This window comes from Colobus angolensis, unplaced genomic scaffold (assembly GCF_000951035.1).
Source record: "Colobus angolensis palliatus isolate OR3802 unplaced genomic scaffold, Cang.pa_1.0 Scaffold92, whole genome shotgun sequence".
NCBI classification, from domain to species: Eukaryota; Metazoa; Chordata; class Mammalia; order Primates; family Cercopithecidae; genus Colobus; species Colobus angolensis.
Window position 1 is genome coordinate 689,235 of NW_012123154.1, and position 17,066 is coordinate 706,300.

General features: G+C 43.6%; 1 protein-coding gene across 1 annotated transcript in view; it reads left to right on the top strand.

Moving 5' to 3' along the window:
- The window catches only part of IQCK (IQ motif containing K), a 143,126-nt gene that overhangs the window by 92,601 nt on the left and 33,459 nt on the right, over positions 1–17,066 (top strand). The window contains 1 exon segment of the mRNA XM_011931864.1: positions 15,985–16,096. Within this exon segment, the coding sequence (XP_011787254.1) occupies positions 15,985–16,096 (112 nt within the window).

The following is a 17,066-nucleotide window of genomic DNA, read 5'->3' on the forward strand; positions in this document are numbered from 1 at the left end:
AAAAAAAAAAAAAAGTACTTGAGGTTCTGTTTCCTAAACAGATGTAAGAGGTTTGTTGTGTGTGTGTGTGTGTGTGTGTGTGTGTGTGTGGTTATTTTTTGAGACAGGGTCTCATTGTCACCCAGGCTGGAGTGCAGTGGTGTGATCTCACCCTACTGCAGCCTCCACCTCCCGGGCTCAAGCAGTCATCCCAGTTCAGCCTCGCAGTAGCCTTACAGCTCAGACCACAGCTGTGAGCTACTACACTGGCTAATTTTTGTATTTTTTTAGAGACGGGTCTTGCCATGTTGCCTGGTCTCAAACTCCTGAGCTCAAGTGATCCTCCCCACTCCGCCTCCCAAAGTGTTGAGATTACAGGTGTGAGCCACTGCACCTGGCCAGTATTTGTATTTAAAGAAAAACACACTACCAGTGTGGCTGATGGGCTGGCATTTAGCCAGACATTTCTCATTCACAGTACTTTCAACCCAGGGTGAGCCCTGAGATGGCAGGACCAAAGAAACCTTTAGGAGTTGGTCTTGATTTTTATTATATTTAATCATAAAAGTTCCAACAATCAGTTGTTTAAGCGCCAGATTCTTTTTTCCTTCTGCTTTCTCTTGAGTGCGTGGCTTCCCCACATTGTTGGTCTGCTTTCCCCAGCTTCCTCTTCCTCCTTTCCAGAGAGGGGCGTCTCCTGCTGCAGCTGTTCCAGGAAGAGGGGTGGGGGTGCATTTCCTCCCTTTGTGTGAGCTCATTAGCCCTGTCTCTGGCTTTCCTCTGGGGACAGCCAGCCAACCAGGTGAGCCAGTGTCATTTAAAGCAGCACTTCCGTTCTCAGGCAGAGGTTGGTTGTCGTTTCTGGCTGACTTCAGATATGGCCCAGGTGAAGAGAGATGGTGTCTGGCACAGAGACAATGGCCAACAGCTTGGTGTATGAGTCACATTTTCCTGGTGAATATAGTATGCTGCCTAGAACTCCTGTGCAATACAATTATTTTTTGATACTTTGCAATTTGGGGTCTGATTTGAAGGCAATATAGCATCATAGTTAAGCAAGCAGGTGCTACAATGAGATCGATTCATTCGCTAATATTCACTCACTAGTAATTATTGAGTGTCTACAATGTGGCAGGCAGGCATTGTTCTGGATGCTAGGTATACTGCAGGGAAGGAGACAAAGTCCCTGCCCTCATGGAGCTTGCATTCTTTCAGGAGACTATTAACAGATACAAACAAATATACAGTAACATAACATCAAAGAGTGTGTCAGTTAGCTATTGTCACAATAATGCTGCATAACAAATCACCCCCAAACTCCAAAACTCAGCAGCTCACAATATACATTTACATCTTATAACCACCCCATGGGTTCTTCCTGTGTGCTGCACAAGTAAAAGCAATTCATAGAGACCAGGCGTTGCAGTAAAGAAAGAGTTTAATTGACACGAGGCCAGCCATGCCACATGGGAGACAGAGTTATTACTCAAATCAATATCCCCAAAGGCTCAGAGGCTAGAGGTTTTTCAAAGATAGTTTGGTGGGGTTGGGGGCTAGGGAATGAGTGCTGCTGATTGGTTGGGGATGAAATCATAGGGGTATGGAAAGCAGTCCTCATGGGCTGAGTCGACTTCTGGGTGGGGAGCCACAGGACTGGTTGAGTCACAGCACAGGTCTGGGTGAGGCCGTCTGATAGTCCGAAATGCAGAAGCCTGAAAAGACATCTCGGATACTATTTTAGATGGTATTGAATTTGGTCAAGGAAGGCCTGTCTGAGAAAGTGTTATTTGATCTGAGACCTGAATGAAGTTCATTCTAGGCAGAAGGAAAAGCACGTGCGAAGGCCTGCAGGAGCAGGAGGGTGCTGGGTATATTGAGCACCAGCAAGAGAGTCAGTGTGAAAGTCAGCTGGAGCTGGGCATGGTGGTGGAGGCTAGTGGAGGCTAAAGTGAAGGGATAGCTTGAGACCAGGAGCTTGAGGCTATAGTGAGCTATGATTGCACCACTACACTCCAACCTGGGTGACAGAGCAAGACTCTCTCTCTAAAAAGTACATTATATATATATTAGAAAATAAAAGTGAGGCCAGGCTCAGTGACTCACACCTGTAATTTCAGCACTTTGGGAGACTGAGGCGGGCAGATCACTAGTCCAGGAGTTTGAGACTAGCCTGGGCTACATGGTGAAATGAAGCCACTACAAAAAATACAAAAAAATAGCTGAGTGTGGTGGCACGCATCTGTAGTCTTAGCTACTTGGGAACCCGAGGTGGGAGGATGGCTTGAGCCCAGGAGGCAGAAGTTGCAGTGAGCTGAGATCACGCCACTGCATTCCAGTCTGGGCGACAGAGCAAGACCCTGTCTCAAATCTGCCCACCACCAAAACAAAGCAAAACAAAACAACAACAACAAAAACAGTGAGCTAGAGGAGAGTGGGAGAGGAGATGAGGAAGCAGTCAGGGGACAGATCTTGTAGAATCAAAGGTGAGCTTTCATTTGGATGCTGGAACTTTGGATTTTATTTTGACTCTGATAAGAAATGATGGGCAGAAGAATGACATGATCTGAGTTTTCATCAGGAAACTGTAGTCTGTATGCACAGTGACTCCCCAATAACCCCCACCCCCTGGGATTCCCATTCCTGGGGAGTCTCTTCCCCACATTGTATCAGGGTTAATATGTATGGCCAGTAGAATATGGCAGAAATAATGGTGTGCCACGTCCAAGATGAGGTTATTAAAGACACAGCAGTCTTGTGCTCACTTGTTCTTTCTCTCTGGGATCATTCCCTCTGGAGGATGCCAGCTGGTCTTGAGCATCCCTATGGAGAAACCTACATGACAAGAAACTGAGGCCTCCAGCCAACAGCCATGGGAGAGAACCATTGTGGAAGAGGATCCTCCAGCCCAGTCGAGCCTTCAGATGATGGCAGGCCCAGCTGATATCCTAACAGCAGCCTTGACCCTAAGCCAGAATCCCCCAGCTGAGCTGTTCCTATGTTCCTAATTCTCAGAAATTGTGTTGTTTCTGAAAGCTGCTGCACCTGGGGGATGTTTGTTATGCAGCAATGGAGACCAATACAATAACTCAGACTGCTGCAAAGAGAACAGATTGTAAGAGGATAAAAGTAGAAGCAGGAAAACTTGTAATATTTGCATCCTTGTTACTCAAATTATGGTCCAAGAACCAGTGCTATTATCATCATGAACTGGCATCTGGTTGGCATGCAGAATCTTAGGCCCCACCCAGACCTCCTGAATCAAAATCTGCATCTTTACATGGTTCCCAGGAGAGTCTTTGTATGCTGACGTTTGAGAAGCAGCCTATGGGTGACAGCCTAGTAGGGTGCCATGATCTGGGTTTTAATCCTGGCTTGCCAACAATGTGACCTTCAGCAAATTACTTAATTTTCCTAAGCCTCAGTTTCCTTTCTTGTAAAATGGGGATAATAATATTGCTGCTGTCATAGGGTCATATGTGAGGGCATAAATGAAATGGTGCAGGTAGCACAGTGCTTGGCACATGGTTAAGGGCTCATAAGTATTAGCTCTGTATTGACTGGGTCTGATCCATGCATTTGCTCCCTGAGAATATATTCCTGATCATTTCCTGATGATGTTCCTTAAATGAGTATTTTTTTTTAATTCTCTGTCAAAGAAAATCTTGTTTTGCTTTTTTTTTTAAAAAAAAAAAAAACATCCTTGAGCTCATCAAGAAAACTTTTGTCTGTGCCCAGCATGATTCCAGCCATACCCCAGAATGAAGGCGCCTGGTTTCCATGGTCTGTTTCCAGGCCCAGTTCTCAGGGCAATTTTCAGGGCCACCCAGCAGGCCAAAATAGGCCATGGCACTATAAATAGTGGATTTGGGCTGCTTTGGGCCTGACTTCTCAAGTCAGGCCTTTCCCTTCCCCCTGCCTGCTCCTGTAGTTGTTTAAATATACTTTGGGTTGGAGCTGCTAGTGCATTTTCCTTAATATGCCCAGGAAATGTCTTGCCACCTTGCCAGGCTATCAGCAAAATCTCCTTTTTCTCAGTCACAATGTACCACAAGTATGTGATGAAAACTGATAAACCACACTCCAGGTTTCACTCAAGGGTTCACACAGGTTTCACTGCAGTGAACTGGCTCTAGGGCTCAGGGATTTGAGAAGCCTGAATGCCACCCTGCCTCTCTTGCCATGTGAGCTTGTATGCGTATTTCACTTCTCGGAGCCTCATTTTCCTTATCTGTAACGTGAGGCTGATAATAATAAGGAATTCTAGTTCCTCGGGTGGTTGGGTGGAGTAAATGAGAAACCTGCATATTAGCAGGACTGGTTGTATATTAATTTGCAGGGCTCAGAGGAAAATGAAAATGCAGGGCTCCTTGTTCAAAGTGATTAAGAATTTCTGGGTAGTGTCAGCAGAGCATAAAATAAGTGTGAGGCCCTTGTAAGTGTGAGTCCTGTGCAGTTGCACAGGGCAGTGCCCATGAATCCAGGCCTGCATGTGAGCCACCTAGTACCCTAGTACCCTGCCTGACATTGGCACCAGCCAAATCGCCAAGTTTCCTAGGGTCCCTTTTTTTTTTTTTTTAGACGGAGTTTTCACTCTTGTTGTCCAGGCTGGAGTGCAATGGCACCATCTTGGCTCACTGCAACCTCTGCCTCCTGGGTTTAAGTGATTCTCCTGCCTCAGCCTCCCAAGTAGCCTGGATTACAGGCATGCGCCACCACACCCAGCTAATTTTTTGTATTTAGTAGAAATGGGGTTTCACCATGTTGGTCAGTCTGGTCTCGAACTCCTCAGGTGATTCACCCGCCTCGGCCTCCCAAAGTGCTGGGATTACAGGCGTGAGCCACTGTTCCCGGCCGCATCGTTTTCTTTCAAGGGCTAACCAGTTTCCCTCCAGGGCAAGGTTTAAGGGTAAAATGCACAGCTGCCATCTAGTCCCTTCTGCTGAATAACAAACCACTCTAATACTTAGTGACTTAACACCACAGCAGTTGATTGTTTTTCATGATGTGGGTTAGCTGGTTGGTTCCTTTACTGGTCTCACCTAGGATTGATCATGTAGCTGTGTTCAGCTGGTGACCGGGCTGGGGTGGAATGTCCAAGCTGGCCTCGCATGTCTGGCAGGTGGTGCTGGCTGCTGGCTGGGGCACTACAGTTCTCCATGTGGCTTCTCATCCTCCAGTAAACCACATCAGCTTCCTTAAATTGTGGCAGATACAATTCAGGGGACAAAAACAAAAACTTCAAGCCTTCTGGAAGTTGCACAACACAGCACTTCAGTTACCATCTATCTGTCAAAACCAGTCATGAGCCTCGCCTAGATTCAAGAGAAAGGCGTTTGACTCCCTCATTCAATGAGAAGCACGACAATGTTTTCAAGGGGGTAGGGACCCGGGAAGATGTAACTCACTGGGGCATAGTACAGCGGTTCTCCAGCTTTAGCGTGCATCATAATTATCCAGAGGGCCTGTTGGCACACAGCTGCTGGGCCCCACCCCCAGAAAATCAGAGTCAGTAGGAGTGGGCTGGGACATGAGAACTTGTGTTTCAAAGAAGTTCTCAGGTGATGCAGATGCTGCCGGTCTAGGGATCTGACTTTGAGAGCTGGCAGAGGAGTTAAGTGTCCATACATGAGGGCAGTGGTGCTCAACCTTGACTGTACATTAGAAGCACCGGGGCAGCGATAACAATCCTGAAGCCATCAGTTAAATCAGAAGCTGTGGTGGTAAGACTCAGGCTTCAGTGGGTTTTTTTTTAGAGCTCCCCCAAGAGATTCCAATGGGCAGCCAGGGCTAAGAACTGCTACTTTAGAGTTAGGCCACATAGGTTCAAGTGCTGGCTACAGTATGCACAAGTTTAGGCAAGTTATTCTACCTCTCCTTGACTCGGTTTCCTTTTTGAAAATAGGGATGGTCAGCCAGGTGCAGTGGCTCACACAAATACAAAAAGCTGGGCACAGTGGCCTGTAATCCCAGCTACTCGGAAGGCTGAGGCAGGAGAATTGCTTGAAGCTGGGAGGTGGAGGTTGTAGCGAGCCAAGATCGTGCCACTGCACTTCAGCCTGGGTGACAGAGCAAGACTCCAGCCAAAACAGAAAAGAAAAAAGAAAATGGGGATGGCAATAGTTTCTAATGTGTATGGTTGTTCTGAGGATTAAAAGTTAATATGTATAAAAGTCTTAGAACAGTGCTGGCACTATTATGTAATGAAAGTACTACATAAAAGTCAGCTTTTGAGTATTAGTGGTAAAGAAGAGCTCAAAGCATTGAAGGTATTGTACAGGCTGGGTGCAGTGGCTCATGCCTGTAATCTCAACACTTTGGGAGACGGAAACTGGAGGATTGCTTGAGTTCAGGAGCTTGAGACCAGCCTGGGGAACATGGCAAAAACTGGTCTCTACAAAAAATGTAAAAATCAGCCGGGTGTAGTGGCACATGCCTGTGGTCCCAGCTACTCGGGAGAATTGCTTGAGCCCAGGAGGTTGAGGCTGCAGTGAACCCAGATCATGCCACTGCACTCAAGCCTGGGTGACAGAGCGTGACCCTGTCTCAAAACAACAACAATGCATTGTACAATGATGTGGTCTCTGGCATAGCAAACTTTGCTATAGTTTAACCCTGTAAATCATTGGAAAGTTCATCAAATACCTTAAATGCTTTTGCAACTTACTCATTCCCTGGTTGTTTGGGTAAACAAGTACGACAAACAGTTGGATGAACTTTATCTGAACCATTATCACTGAGCTGTTGGGGGAAATTCCGTCTTTTCCAAATCTGTACTGCGACATAGTCTTATTATTAAAGGGACTTTAACAAAAAATAGATGTGGCTTCCTGGGAGGCCTCTTTATATCCGGCACTGCAAAGACGACCCCACCAAAAAGCAGCTGCTCTTTATGAGTCACGGAGATCGTGCCTTGCTGACCACACATTCATGACCTGAGCAGTCCTTCTTGACTCAGATTTTATGGATTTGCAATAATCATTGTGGCATTCATGTGAGCAAGAACGGAAAGTTGTACAGATGTTCGAGTAGTAAGTCTTGTAACGTTAAGTTCATTCTTAACATTCTCCTTATTAGAACAGGGTTCTCCAAACTTTTCAGATCATTAGAATCACCTAGGTTTCTTCCTGAACATGCTGAAACCTTGGTTCTACCTCACACATACTCAATCAGTACCTACAGAGAAAGGGTCTGGGATTCTGTTTTGAACAAGTACCTTCAGTGATCTCAGTGTCCTTAGGTAAATTTAGGAAACAGCCTTAATTTTATTTATTTATTTATTTATTTTTTGAGACAGAGTCTCACTCTGTTGCCCAGGCTGGAGTGCAGTGGCACAATCTTGGCTTGCTGCAGTCTCCATCTCCCAGGTTCAAGCAGTTCTCCTGCCTTAGCCTCCCAGGTAACTGGGATTGCAGGCGTGCACCACTGTGCCCACTGATTTTCGTATTTTTAGTAGAGATGGAGTTTCACCATGTTGGCCAAGCTGGTCTTGAACTCCTGACTTCAAGTGATCTGCCCACCTGGGCCTCCCAAAGTGCTGGAATTACAAGCATGAGCCACTATGCCTGGCCATGGAAACAGCCTTAAATTGATATTTATGTAATACATATAGAGAGATGGAAGAGGCAATAAGGGAAGCTGGGGGCTGTAGGTTCTAATGGCCACTCAAGAGCAGGTGTTTGTAAACTATAGCTCACAGAGCAAATCTAGTCCACTGTTTTATAAAGTTTTGTTGGAATACAATATGCCTATTTTAAAAACATGTTTTCTATGGGTGCTTTTGTACTATAATGACAGAGTTGGCATTATTATGACAGAGACCATATGGTGCACAAAGCCGAAAATATTTACTATCTGATCTTTTACAAAAAAACAGTTTACTGACCCCTGGATAAGAGATATGATTTCAGACATGGGCAAACTTGGAGTTAGAACTAATAGTTATGAGCTCATAATAAAAAATAAACCAGCAAGAAAGGGGGGGAGTCAGTAGATACAATCAACTGGAAAATCCAAACCCTCAAGAGTGGCAATTTGAGACTATAAAATAAGTATAAGATTATAAAGATTTGCTAGAAAACATATTTAAATCTTGCTGAAAGAAAAAGCAATTCATTGCAAAAAAAGGCGGGGTGGGGGGGGAATTCAGATTTGAAAAAACTAAGTGCATCCTCTAGAAATGAAAGCAATTGAATCAATGTACTAAAGCAATGCTTCTCAAACTTCAGTGAGCATCACAATCATCTGCAGAGTTTGGTAAAACACAGATTCCTGGGCCCCATTCTGTTAAATGGGTCTTGGGTGGAGCCCATGACTTTGCATTTCTAATAAGCTCCCAGGTGATGCTGATATTTCTGGTCCATGGACCAGATTTTAGGTATGAGTTAAACACCAGATAGACACAGCTGGAGAAGTAATTCGTCAACTGGAAGACAGATTGGGGAGATAGAATGCAGTAGAAAGGTAGGGATAGGAAATATGGAAAAGCAGTTAAGAGACAAGGACAGAATGAGAAGGTCCAACCTAAGTCTACTAGGAATTCCAGAGGGAAACAATAGAATGAATGGGGGAGAAGCAATATTCATAGAGATATTGAGTGACAACATTCCAAAGTTGAAGAAACATGAATCTTGAACTAGATAAATAAGGACAAAACAATACCAAAATGCTTCATGGTGAAACTATGCAAAGAAGCCTACAAGCTATCTTAAAGGAGAGATTACCTACAAAAGAAAACAATGAGACTGATTATAGACTTCCAATCAGCAGCAGTAGATGCCAGAAGACAGGGAAGTGTAATATCTTCTAATCCAGACAAGATAATATTCAACCTAGAATTATGTGCCCACTCAATTACCATTCAAGAGCAAGGGCTATAAACAAAGGCATTTAAAAACACATCTCTCATTGAAAGAACTACTAAATGATATACTTCAGCTAGAAGGAGATTGAACCCACTAGGAAGAAGTGGGATGCAAGAAACAATGGTGAATGAGGAAGCTGATAGATCTAAATAGTTATTAGCCAATGGGAAGTAAATTAGGGGAAACTAAAATCCTAGATAACAATAATGTAAAAGTTGAAAATTGGAAGATTGGAGTTAAGCATTTTAAAGTCCTTGTGTTGTTTGGGAGGAGGCTGGGCAGCCTTTTTTTTTTTTCTTTAAATCATTTATTGCATTATAACAACACATTAAAGAAGACAATTAGGGCTAGGCATGGTGGCTCATGCCTGTAATCCCAGCACTTTGGGAGGTCGGGGGAGCGGATCCCTTGAGGTCAGGAGTTTGAGACTAGCCTGGCCAACATGGTGAAATCCTGTCTCTACTAAAAATACAAAAAAATTAGCTGGGCATGGTGGCGGGTAACTGTAATCCCAGCTACTTGGGATTACAGAGGCTGAGGCAGGAGAATTGCTTAAACCTGGGAGACAGAGGTTGCAGTGAGCCGAGATCATGCCATTGCACTCCAACCTGGGTAACGAGCAAAATTCCATCTCAAAAAAACAAAAACATAAAAACCCCACAAAAATTAGCCGGGCACGGTGGTGGGCACCTGTAATCCCAGCTACTCAGGAGGCTGAGACAGAAGAATCACTTGAACCCGGGAGGAAGAAGTTGTAGTGAACCAAGATCACGCCATCGCACTCCAGCCTGGGTGATGAGAAACTCCATCTCAAAAAGAAAAGAAAAGAAAAGAAATAGAATGTGAACTAATAAATCAGTAGAAGGAAACAAGTAGAATGCAGAAAATTCAATGAAACAGAAAGCAGGATAGAAAAAGACAAAATTATGACAAAAAACAGTGACAGACATAAATATAAACATATCACTAATCTCAATAAATGTAAATAAAATGAAGTCTTTTCTGGTTTTCAGATTGAATTAAAAAAGAAATCTGCCTCTATGCTGGAGGTATAGGCACATAAAATGACCCAGAATGACTGAAAATAATGAGATGGGGAAAGACTGACAACACAGATACTAACCAAAAGAAAAGTGATATAGCAATATTAAGATCAGATAAATAGACTTAAGGCAGAACACGTTAGGAATAAAGAGCGTCCTTTTTTTTTTTTTTTCTGAGACAGGATCTCACTCTGCTGCCCAGCTCGGAGTTCCATGGTGCAGTCACACTGACTGCACCCTCGACCTTGTGGACTCAAGCAATCCTCCCACCTCAGCCTCCCGGGTAGCTGGAACTACAGGCATGCACCACCACACTTGGCTAAAATTTAGCTTTTTTGTAGAGCTGAAGTCTCACTAAAATGCCCAGGCTAGTCTTGAACTCCTGTGCTCAAGTGATCCAGCTACCTCACCGTCCCGAAGTGCTGGGATTATAGGCGTGAGTCACTACGCCTGACCTAGAGAGGGTCCTTAATGATAAAGGAATAATTATCATTTTCTCTGTTTTCCATTTGATCATATTTTTTAATGTCATTCACCAGCCACCCAACTGAATTTACCATTCACTAATATGACACAACAGACTGAAAAATGCTGCTCTAGAACATACTTCTAAACCTCCCTGAAAGCCCCAAGTAACTCTAAGAGGACTACTGTCCTTCCGCAGTAGAATAGCTAACACTTCCACAATACCAGGGAATAGGTGATATCTACAGCTTTTACCAATTAGATCTTTAAAGGCCAGGCACAGTGGCTTATGCTGATAATCCCAGCATTTTAGGAGGTTTTCAGCATTTTAGGAGGTAAGATGACTGCTTGAGCCCAGGAGTTCAAGACCAGCCTAGGCGGCATAGTGAGACCCCATCTCTACAATTAGAAACAAAAACAAAAACAAAACTAGGCATAGTGGTTTGTGCCTGTAGTCCCAGCTACATGGGAGGCTGAGGTGGGAGGATCCCTTGAGCCCAGGAGTTTCAGGCTGCAGTAAGCCGCGATTGCGCCACTGCATTCCAGCCTGGGCCACAGAGCAAGATCCTGTCTCAAAAACCAAAGACAAACATTAGATCCTTAAGACAATAAGGAACACTAATAATCACCGGAATGAAAAACTAGCTTTTGTTTTGTTTCATTTTGCCAGAGATCTAAGGAGAAATCACAAAGCTTCCTTGTAAAGTTGAATTCAAGAGAGTTATAAACTCTGAATATTTTATTAATATAAGGTCATTGAAAAAGATTTTGCAAACATATATTTCCTTTATGTTGAAATCTGCTTTTCTTGAGTATAAAATCCTTCAGTATAATCATCAGTATGTCACATCATTAGCAAAGATATATTAAGAACCTTCTAGAGGCATCTCACACCAAGTCGGTGGTTCACTCTTGTGAACATGACTGAAGAGGCCTGACCATTATGTTATTTCCCCAGCTTCTTTCCAGCAACTGTAATATATGAACTGCCTTCCTCCAGAGCAATTAGAAAAAGCCCTGGGAATCATCCTCAGTCATCCAGGCTGTTGCTAGGTTTTTGTCTGTTTTGCCAAGAATTAGAGAAAACAACTGAGGAATTTAGAAGTCTAGATCTACAATGGGTAATTTCAGAGTCCCAGGCAACAGTCTCCCCCCTCTTCTCTGCCTGCAACCACCACCTCACAGCAACACTTCTTTTTTTTTTTTTTTTTTTGAGATGGAATCTCTCTCTGTCACCCAGACTTGGAGTGCAGTGACGCAATCTCGGCTCACTGCAACCCCGCCTCCCGGGTTCAAGCGATTCTCCCACCTCAGCCTACCAAGTAGCTGGGATTACAAGTGCATGCCACCACGCCCAGCTAATTTTTCTATTTTTAGTAGAGATGGGGTTTCACCATGTTGGCCAGGCTGGTCTTGAACTCCTGACTTCAGGTGATCTACCCGCCTCAGCCTCTCAAAGTGTTGGGATTACACAGACGTGAGCCACCGCACCTGGCCAACACTTTTTCTGCTGCCTGGCTACTGCCTAAAATTATAAAATTATGAAATCATTTATATATTCAACACTTTGTAAACCCTTGGGAGGAGCCTTGTTTTCAGTTTTCTGAATCACTGGCCCCTCAGCCAGTTCCATGTATTAATAGCAATTGTAAGATTCAGCCTCAGAGCTGAATCCAGGTTATTCTCAGTACTTTAGCAATTGATTTAAGAAATTGCTAACAGTGAGAGCTTGCTATGTGTAATGACACTGGTTTAGCACTTTGCATGTATTATCTCAGCTTATTTTCACACCAACCCAATGAAAAAATATTTTTATTATCCCCATTTTACAGGTGAGAACACTGAGGCTCAGGGAGTTTAAGGAACCTGCCCAAGGCTCCTCAGTTTGTAATTTGTGGAGCTGAAATTTAGCCTCAGGCTATCGGATCCAGGGTTGGCTTTTAAAACCAATATGGTACCCTGTACTGGCTTCCATCAGGGTAATCTATAGTTAGGAGAATCTGATGGTGTCACAGTCATTTTTTTAAAAAACTGACATAAATAACGTATACCCTATTTGTGTTCCCGTCTTGGAGGAGCAAATGGACTCCACACAGTAATTTTTAAAAATAAAAGAAAGCTTTTTTGAAATAAAAGTAGAAACAAAGTAAGGGAGGCTTTGTTTGGCAATGAAATTGTTTATGTGTTAAACATTAAACTGTATTCCATGGTATTTGCTGATTGGCACAACCACTGCCATTGAAATTGATTCCCTAATCATGATGATAATGACTGGGATTAGCCCAGTTCAATGGGTGTGTGCTTTCCCCAGGGCTCACAAAAGCCTTCTCTAGAGATCCAGGCTTCCCTGGTAATGAACTAACACGGCTGCTGTATTCTCCATGGGTAAATAACAGTCCTCCCTTCAAAATGAAGGAAATTAAGGAAAAGATGAAAGGGTCTCTGGCCAGACAGAGAAAAAATCACGCTAAAATGGTCAGCAGAAGCCTATGAACAACTGCAGGCTTCCAGAATGATGGGGAAATGGGTGTTTCTGTTTTTTTGTTGAGTATTTAGGTAATGGAGAGTCAAACGATTATAAGAAAAATTAATTAATTATTTTTAAGTTAAAGGACTTTTATTTGCCTCTCAGAACCTGTTAACTTAAAAATGTAAACACTTCTTATATTCCTAAAACAATACATGCTCATTGTAAATATCCCAAACAATCCAGTCCAGAAAAACATGGACTAGGCCGGGCGCGGTGGCTCAAGCCTGTAATCCCAGCACTTTGGGAGGCCGAGACGGGTGGATCACGAGGTCAGGAGATCGAGACCATCCTGAGCTACACAGTGAAACCCCGTCTCTACTAAAAAAAAATACAAAAAAAAAACTAGCTGGGCGAGATGGCGGGCACCTGTAGTCCCAGCTACTTGGGAGGCTGAGGCAGGAGAATGGCGTAAACCCGGGAGGCGGAGCTTGCAGTGAGCCGAGATCGCGCCACTGCACTCCAGCCTGGGCGACAGAGCTAGACTCCGTCTCCAAAAAAAAAAAAAAAAGAAAAACATGGACTAAAAAGTGATAGTCCCTGATGACGAACCCACCTTGTATGTCCTTCCAAACATTAAGGGTAAACCAATTGTAAAGAAAGAATTTGTGATAAAACATAGTCAAGTTGCTGATTGTAACTAGACCTTCCTTTAATGATTCAGAAGATCCGTTGGGCTTATGCTCATGAAGGTTATCAGTTGTCACGGTCCAGAAGTATTGGGATTCTTGTGCGCTTAGATCCTGATAAACACGAGCCTGTGGGAAAGTTGGGGTTAATCCCTGGTTTGCCTCCTCCCCTGCCCTTCGCCTCTAGGAGGGTTTGGGTTGCTGAGATCACAGCTAAAGTTATGGTTAGTAAGATATGATAACCCATCCTACCCAGATCAGAAATGTCTAGGATGCCTGATTCTTATAAGACTTTAAGAAATACTGTAAAAACATTGGTTTGTAATAAAAAAAGTTTGGGGCCTTATTCCATGTTCTGTGACATTAATATAGAGCTGATTTTCCTCTCTGAGATTTGCATGACACACTACTTTGTGTGTGTGTGTGTATACACGTATATAATGTTTTACATATATACATTTTTCTTTTCTTTTTTTTTTTTGAGACGGAGTTTCACTGTTGTCGTTCAGGCTGGAGTGCAATGGCCTCCTGGGTTCAAGTGATCTGCCTGTCTCAGCCTCCTGAGTAGCTGGGATTACAGACATGTGCCACGACGCCCAGCTAATTTTTGTATTATTAGTAGGGACGACGGTTCACCATGTTGGACAGAGTGGTCTCGAACTCCTGACCTCAGGTGATCTGCCGGTCTCGACCTCCCAAAGTGCTGGGATTACAGGCATGAGCCATCGTGCCTGGCCATTTTTTATATATATTTAGAGATAAATTGTGTATTTTCTTTTTATTAAGCAAGATAAACTTCCATTTGTAAGTTTAGCTGAAAACAACCAATCTTCTTGATTTGGGAGGAAAAAATCAGTTGAATGGTTTTCTTAAAACAAGTAAGGCACCCTATGCTCTTGAAGAAGTAGTAATAGGAAGGACTTTATTTTTCTTGAGTTTGACAAGACCATCTATCCAAATTCCTCTCGGTGAGTAAAGCTCTGGGGTGGCATTGGATCAATTGGCATAAAAAATCTAGAATTTTCTGGGAGGAAAGGGATTGAGATCACCACAATCCCAGTATTTCTCCCCAAGTTTCCTAGTTATCAAAATCTGTTTTAAGGATAAGGAATAAAAACTGAGAGATATGGGCCGGGAGCAGTGGCTCATACCTGTAATCCCAGCACTTTGGGAGGCCAAGGCAGATGGTTCACTTGAGGTCAGGAGTTCGAGACCAGCCTGACCAACATGGTGAAACCCTGTCTCTACTAAAAATACGAAATTAGCCAGGCCTGGTGGTGCACTCCTGTAATTCCACCTACTTGGGAGGCTGAGGCAGGAGAATCGCTTGAACCCGGGAGGTGGAGGTTGCAGTGAGCTGAGATTGCGCCATCGCACTCCTGCCTAGGCAGCAAGAGTGAAAACTCCGTCTCAAAAAAAAAAAAAAAAAAAGTTGTAAAATATTTGGCCAGGCACAGTGGCTCTCGCCCGTAATCCCAGCACTTTTGGAGACCAAGGCTTGAGCCCCGGAGTTTGAGACCAGCCTGGGCAACATGACAAGACTCTATCTCTATGAAATAAAATTTGTAAGATACTTCAAACCATGCCTGGGAGATAAATGCTCAATAAATATGAGCTATAATAAAAATAAAAATAATTATTGTTACAATTACTATTATTCATCTCTTTAATCTCAACATCTAGCACTAAAGTTGGTATGAAGTAAGCAGTCACTGTTAAATAGAACTGTGGTTAATGCATTAACTGTGGTGAACCTAGAACTGTGCTGTTCTATGTAGTAACCACCTGCTACACGTGTCTGTTGAACACTTGAAGTGAAGTTTTTTGTTTTGTTTTGTTTTGTTTTTTGAGATGGAGTCTCGCTGTCTCCCAGGCTGGAGTGCAGTGGCCGGATCTCAGCTCATGGCAAGCTCCGCCTCCCAGGTTCACGCCATTCTCCTGCCTCAGCCTCCTGAGTAGCTGGGACTACAGGCGCCCATCACCTCGCCCAGCTAGATTTTTGTATTTTTTTAGTAGAGACGGGGTTTCACCGTGTTAGCCAGGATGGTCTCGATCACCTGACCTCGTGATCCACCCATCTCGGCCTCCCAAAGTGCTGGGATTACAGGCTTGAGCCACCGCCTCCGGCCGTGAAATACATTCTTAAAAATAATCTTATCTGCTTGCTTTTACTTTTTAAAATGAGATGCCAGCTAGGAAGTTTAAAGTGACAAATGTGGTGGCTGCATTATCTTTCTATTGGACAGCACAGACCTGCTCATTCTTAACCTACTGTTACTATAGCAAATCTTCACACAACCTCATTTATGCTCAAATATGATGTAAGCTCTAGGAGTGTCAATAATTCATTTAGGACGATGATTCATTGAGAATCAAAAGTACATCCAAACTGGTTTGTAAAGGATTTTCCATGCAGGGTTAATAAGCTCGTGTACAGAAGTTTGTCGAAAAGGGACTGAAGTTTTACTGGGATTTTCCAGGTTCGCTGTGATCCGGAGATTCAAGAACTGCGTCAGTGGCAGAAGAAACTGCGCGAGGCCAAGCACATTCACCAGCGAGTCAAAATGTTCTGGGCCAAGCAAGAACAAAAAGGTAAGTTGCTGGATTCACAGTCCTTAGTTCATTCAAGAAAAGCCTGATTCTTATTCCAGGCTCAAGAAGGAGGCTCTCTGAGGTTTTGTAAGGTCCTTGTCTGTATGGAACTCAACTTGTGCATGGGGGAAGTGGCTGCATGTTAAGATTCTGCTGTGCAATGACAGAGGTGATGTGATATAATTTACAGGGCCATTTCTCTCCCACAGGGACAAATTCAATGTCTCCTTGTGTCTGCAGGTTTCTATTTTTGAAGCTACAAGACATCAAGAATAACCCATTATTTTGGAAACACAGTGTCTATCAGTATGATGGATAGTTATAGTTACTCTCCTAAGTTGTTGATTGTGTGTCTGAACTCAAATGGTATTTTACGCTTGTCGTCTCCCCTTTTGCGATGGCTAATTTTATGTGTCAACTTTACTGGGCTGTGAGATGCCCAGATTAAACGTTATTTCTAGGTCTGTCTGTCAAGGTGTATCCAGAGAGATTAGCATTTGATTTGATTGACTGAATAAAGCAGATGGACCTCCCCACTGGGCTTCATCCAATCTGTTAAGGACCTAAATAGAACAAAAAGGTAGAGGAAGGTTGCATGAACTCTGCCTGGCCATGTGAGCTGGGGCCTTGATCTCTCCTGTCCTTCCTGCTCCTGGCTTGCAGGCCTTCAAACCCAGACTAGAATCTACACTATTGGTTCTCTGGACTTCCTGGGTCTCTGGCTTGCAAATGGCAGATTGTGGGACTTCTCAGTCTCCATAATTTCATGAGCCAATATCTTCTTTTTTCTTTTTTTTTGAGACAGAGTCTCACTCTGTTCACCCAGACTGGAGTGCAGTGGTGCGATCTCGGTTCACTGCAACCTCCACCTTCTGGGTTCAAATGATTCTCCAGCCTCAGCCTTCTGAGTAGCTGGGATTACAGGCATGCTCCACCATGCCTGGGTAATTTTTGTATTTTTAGTAGAGAC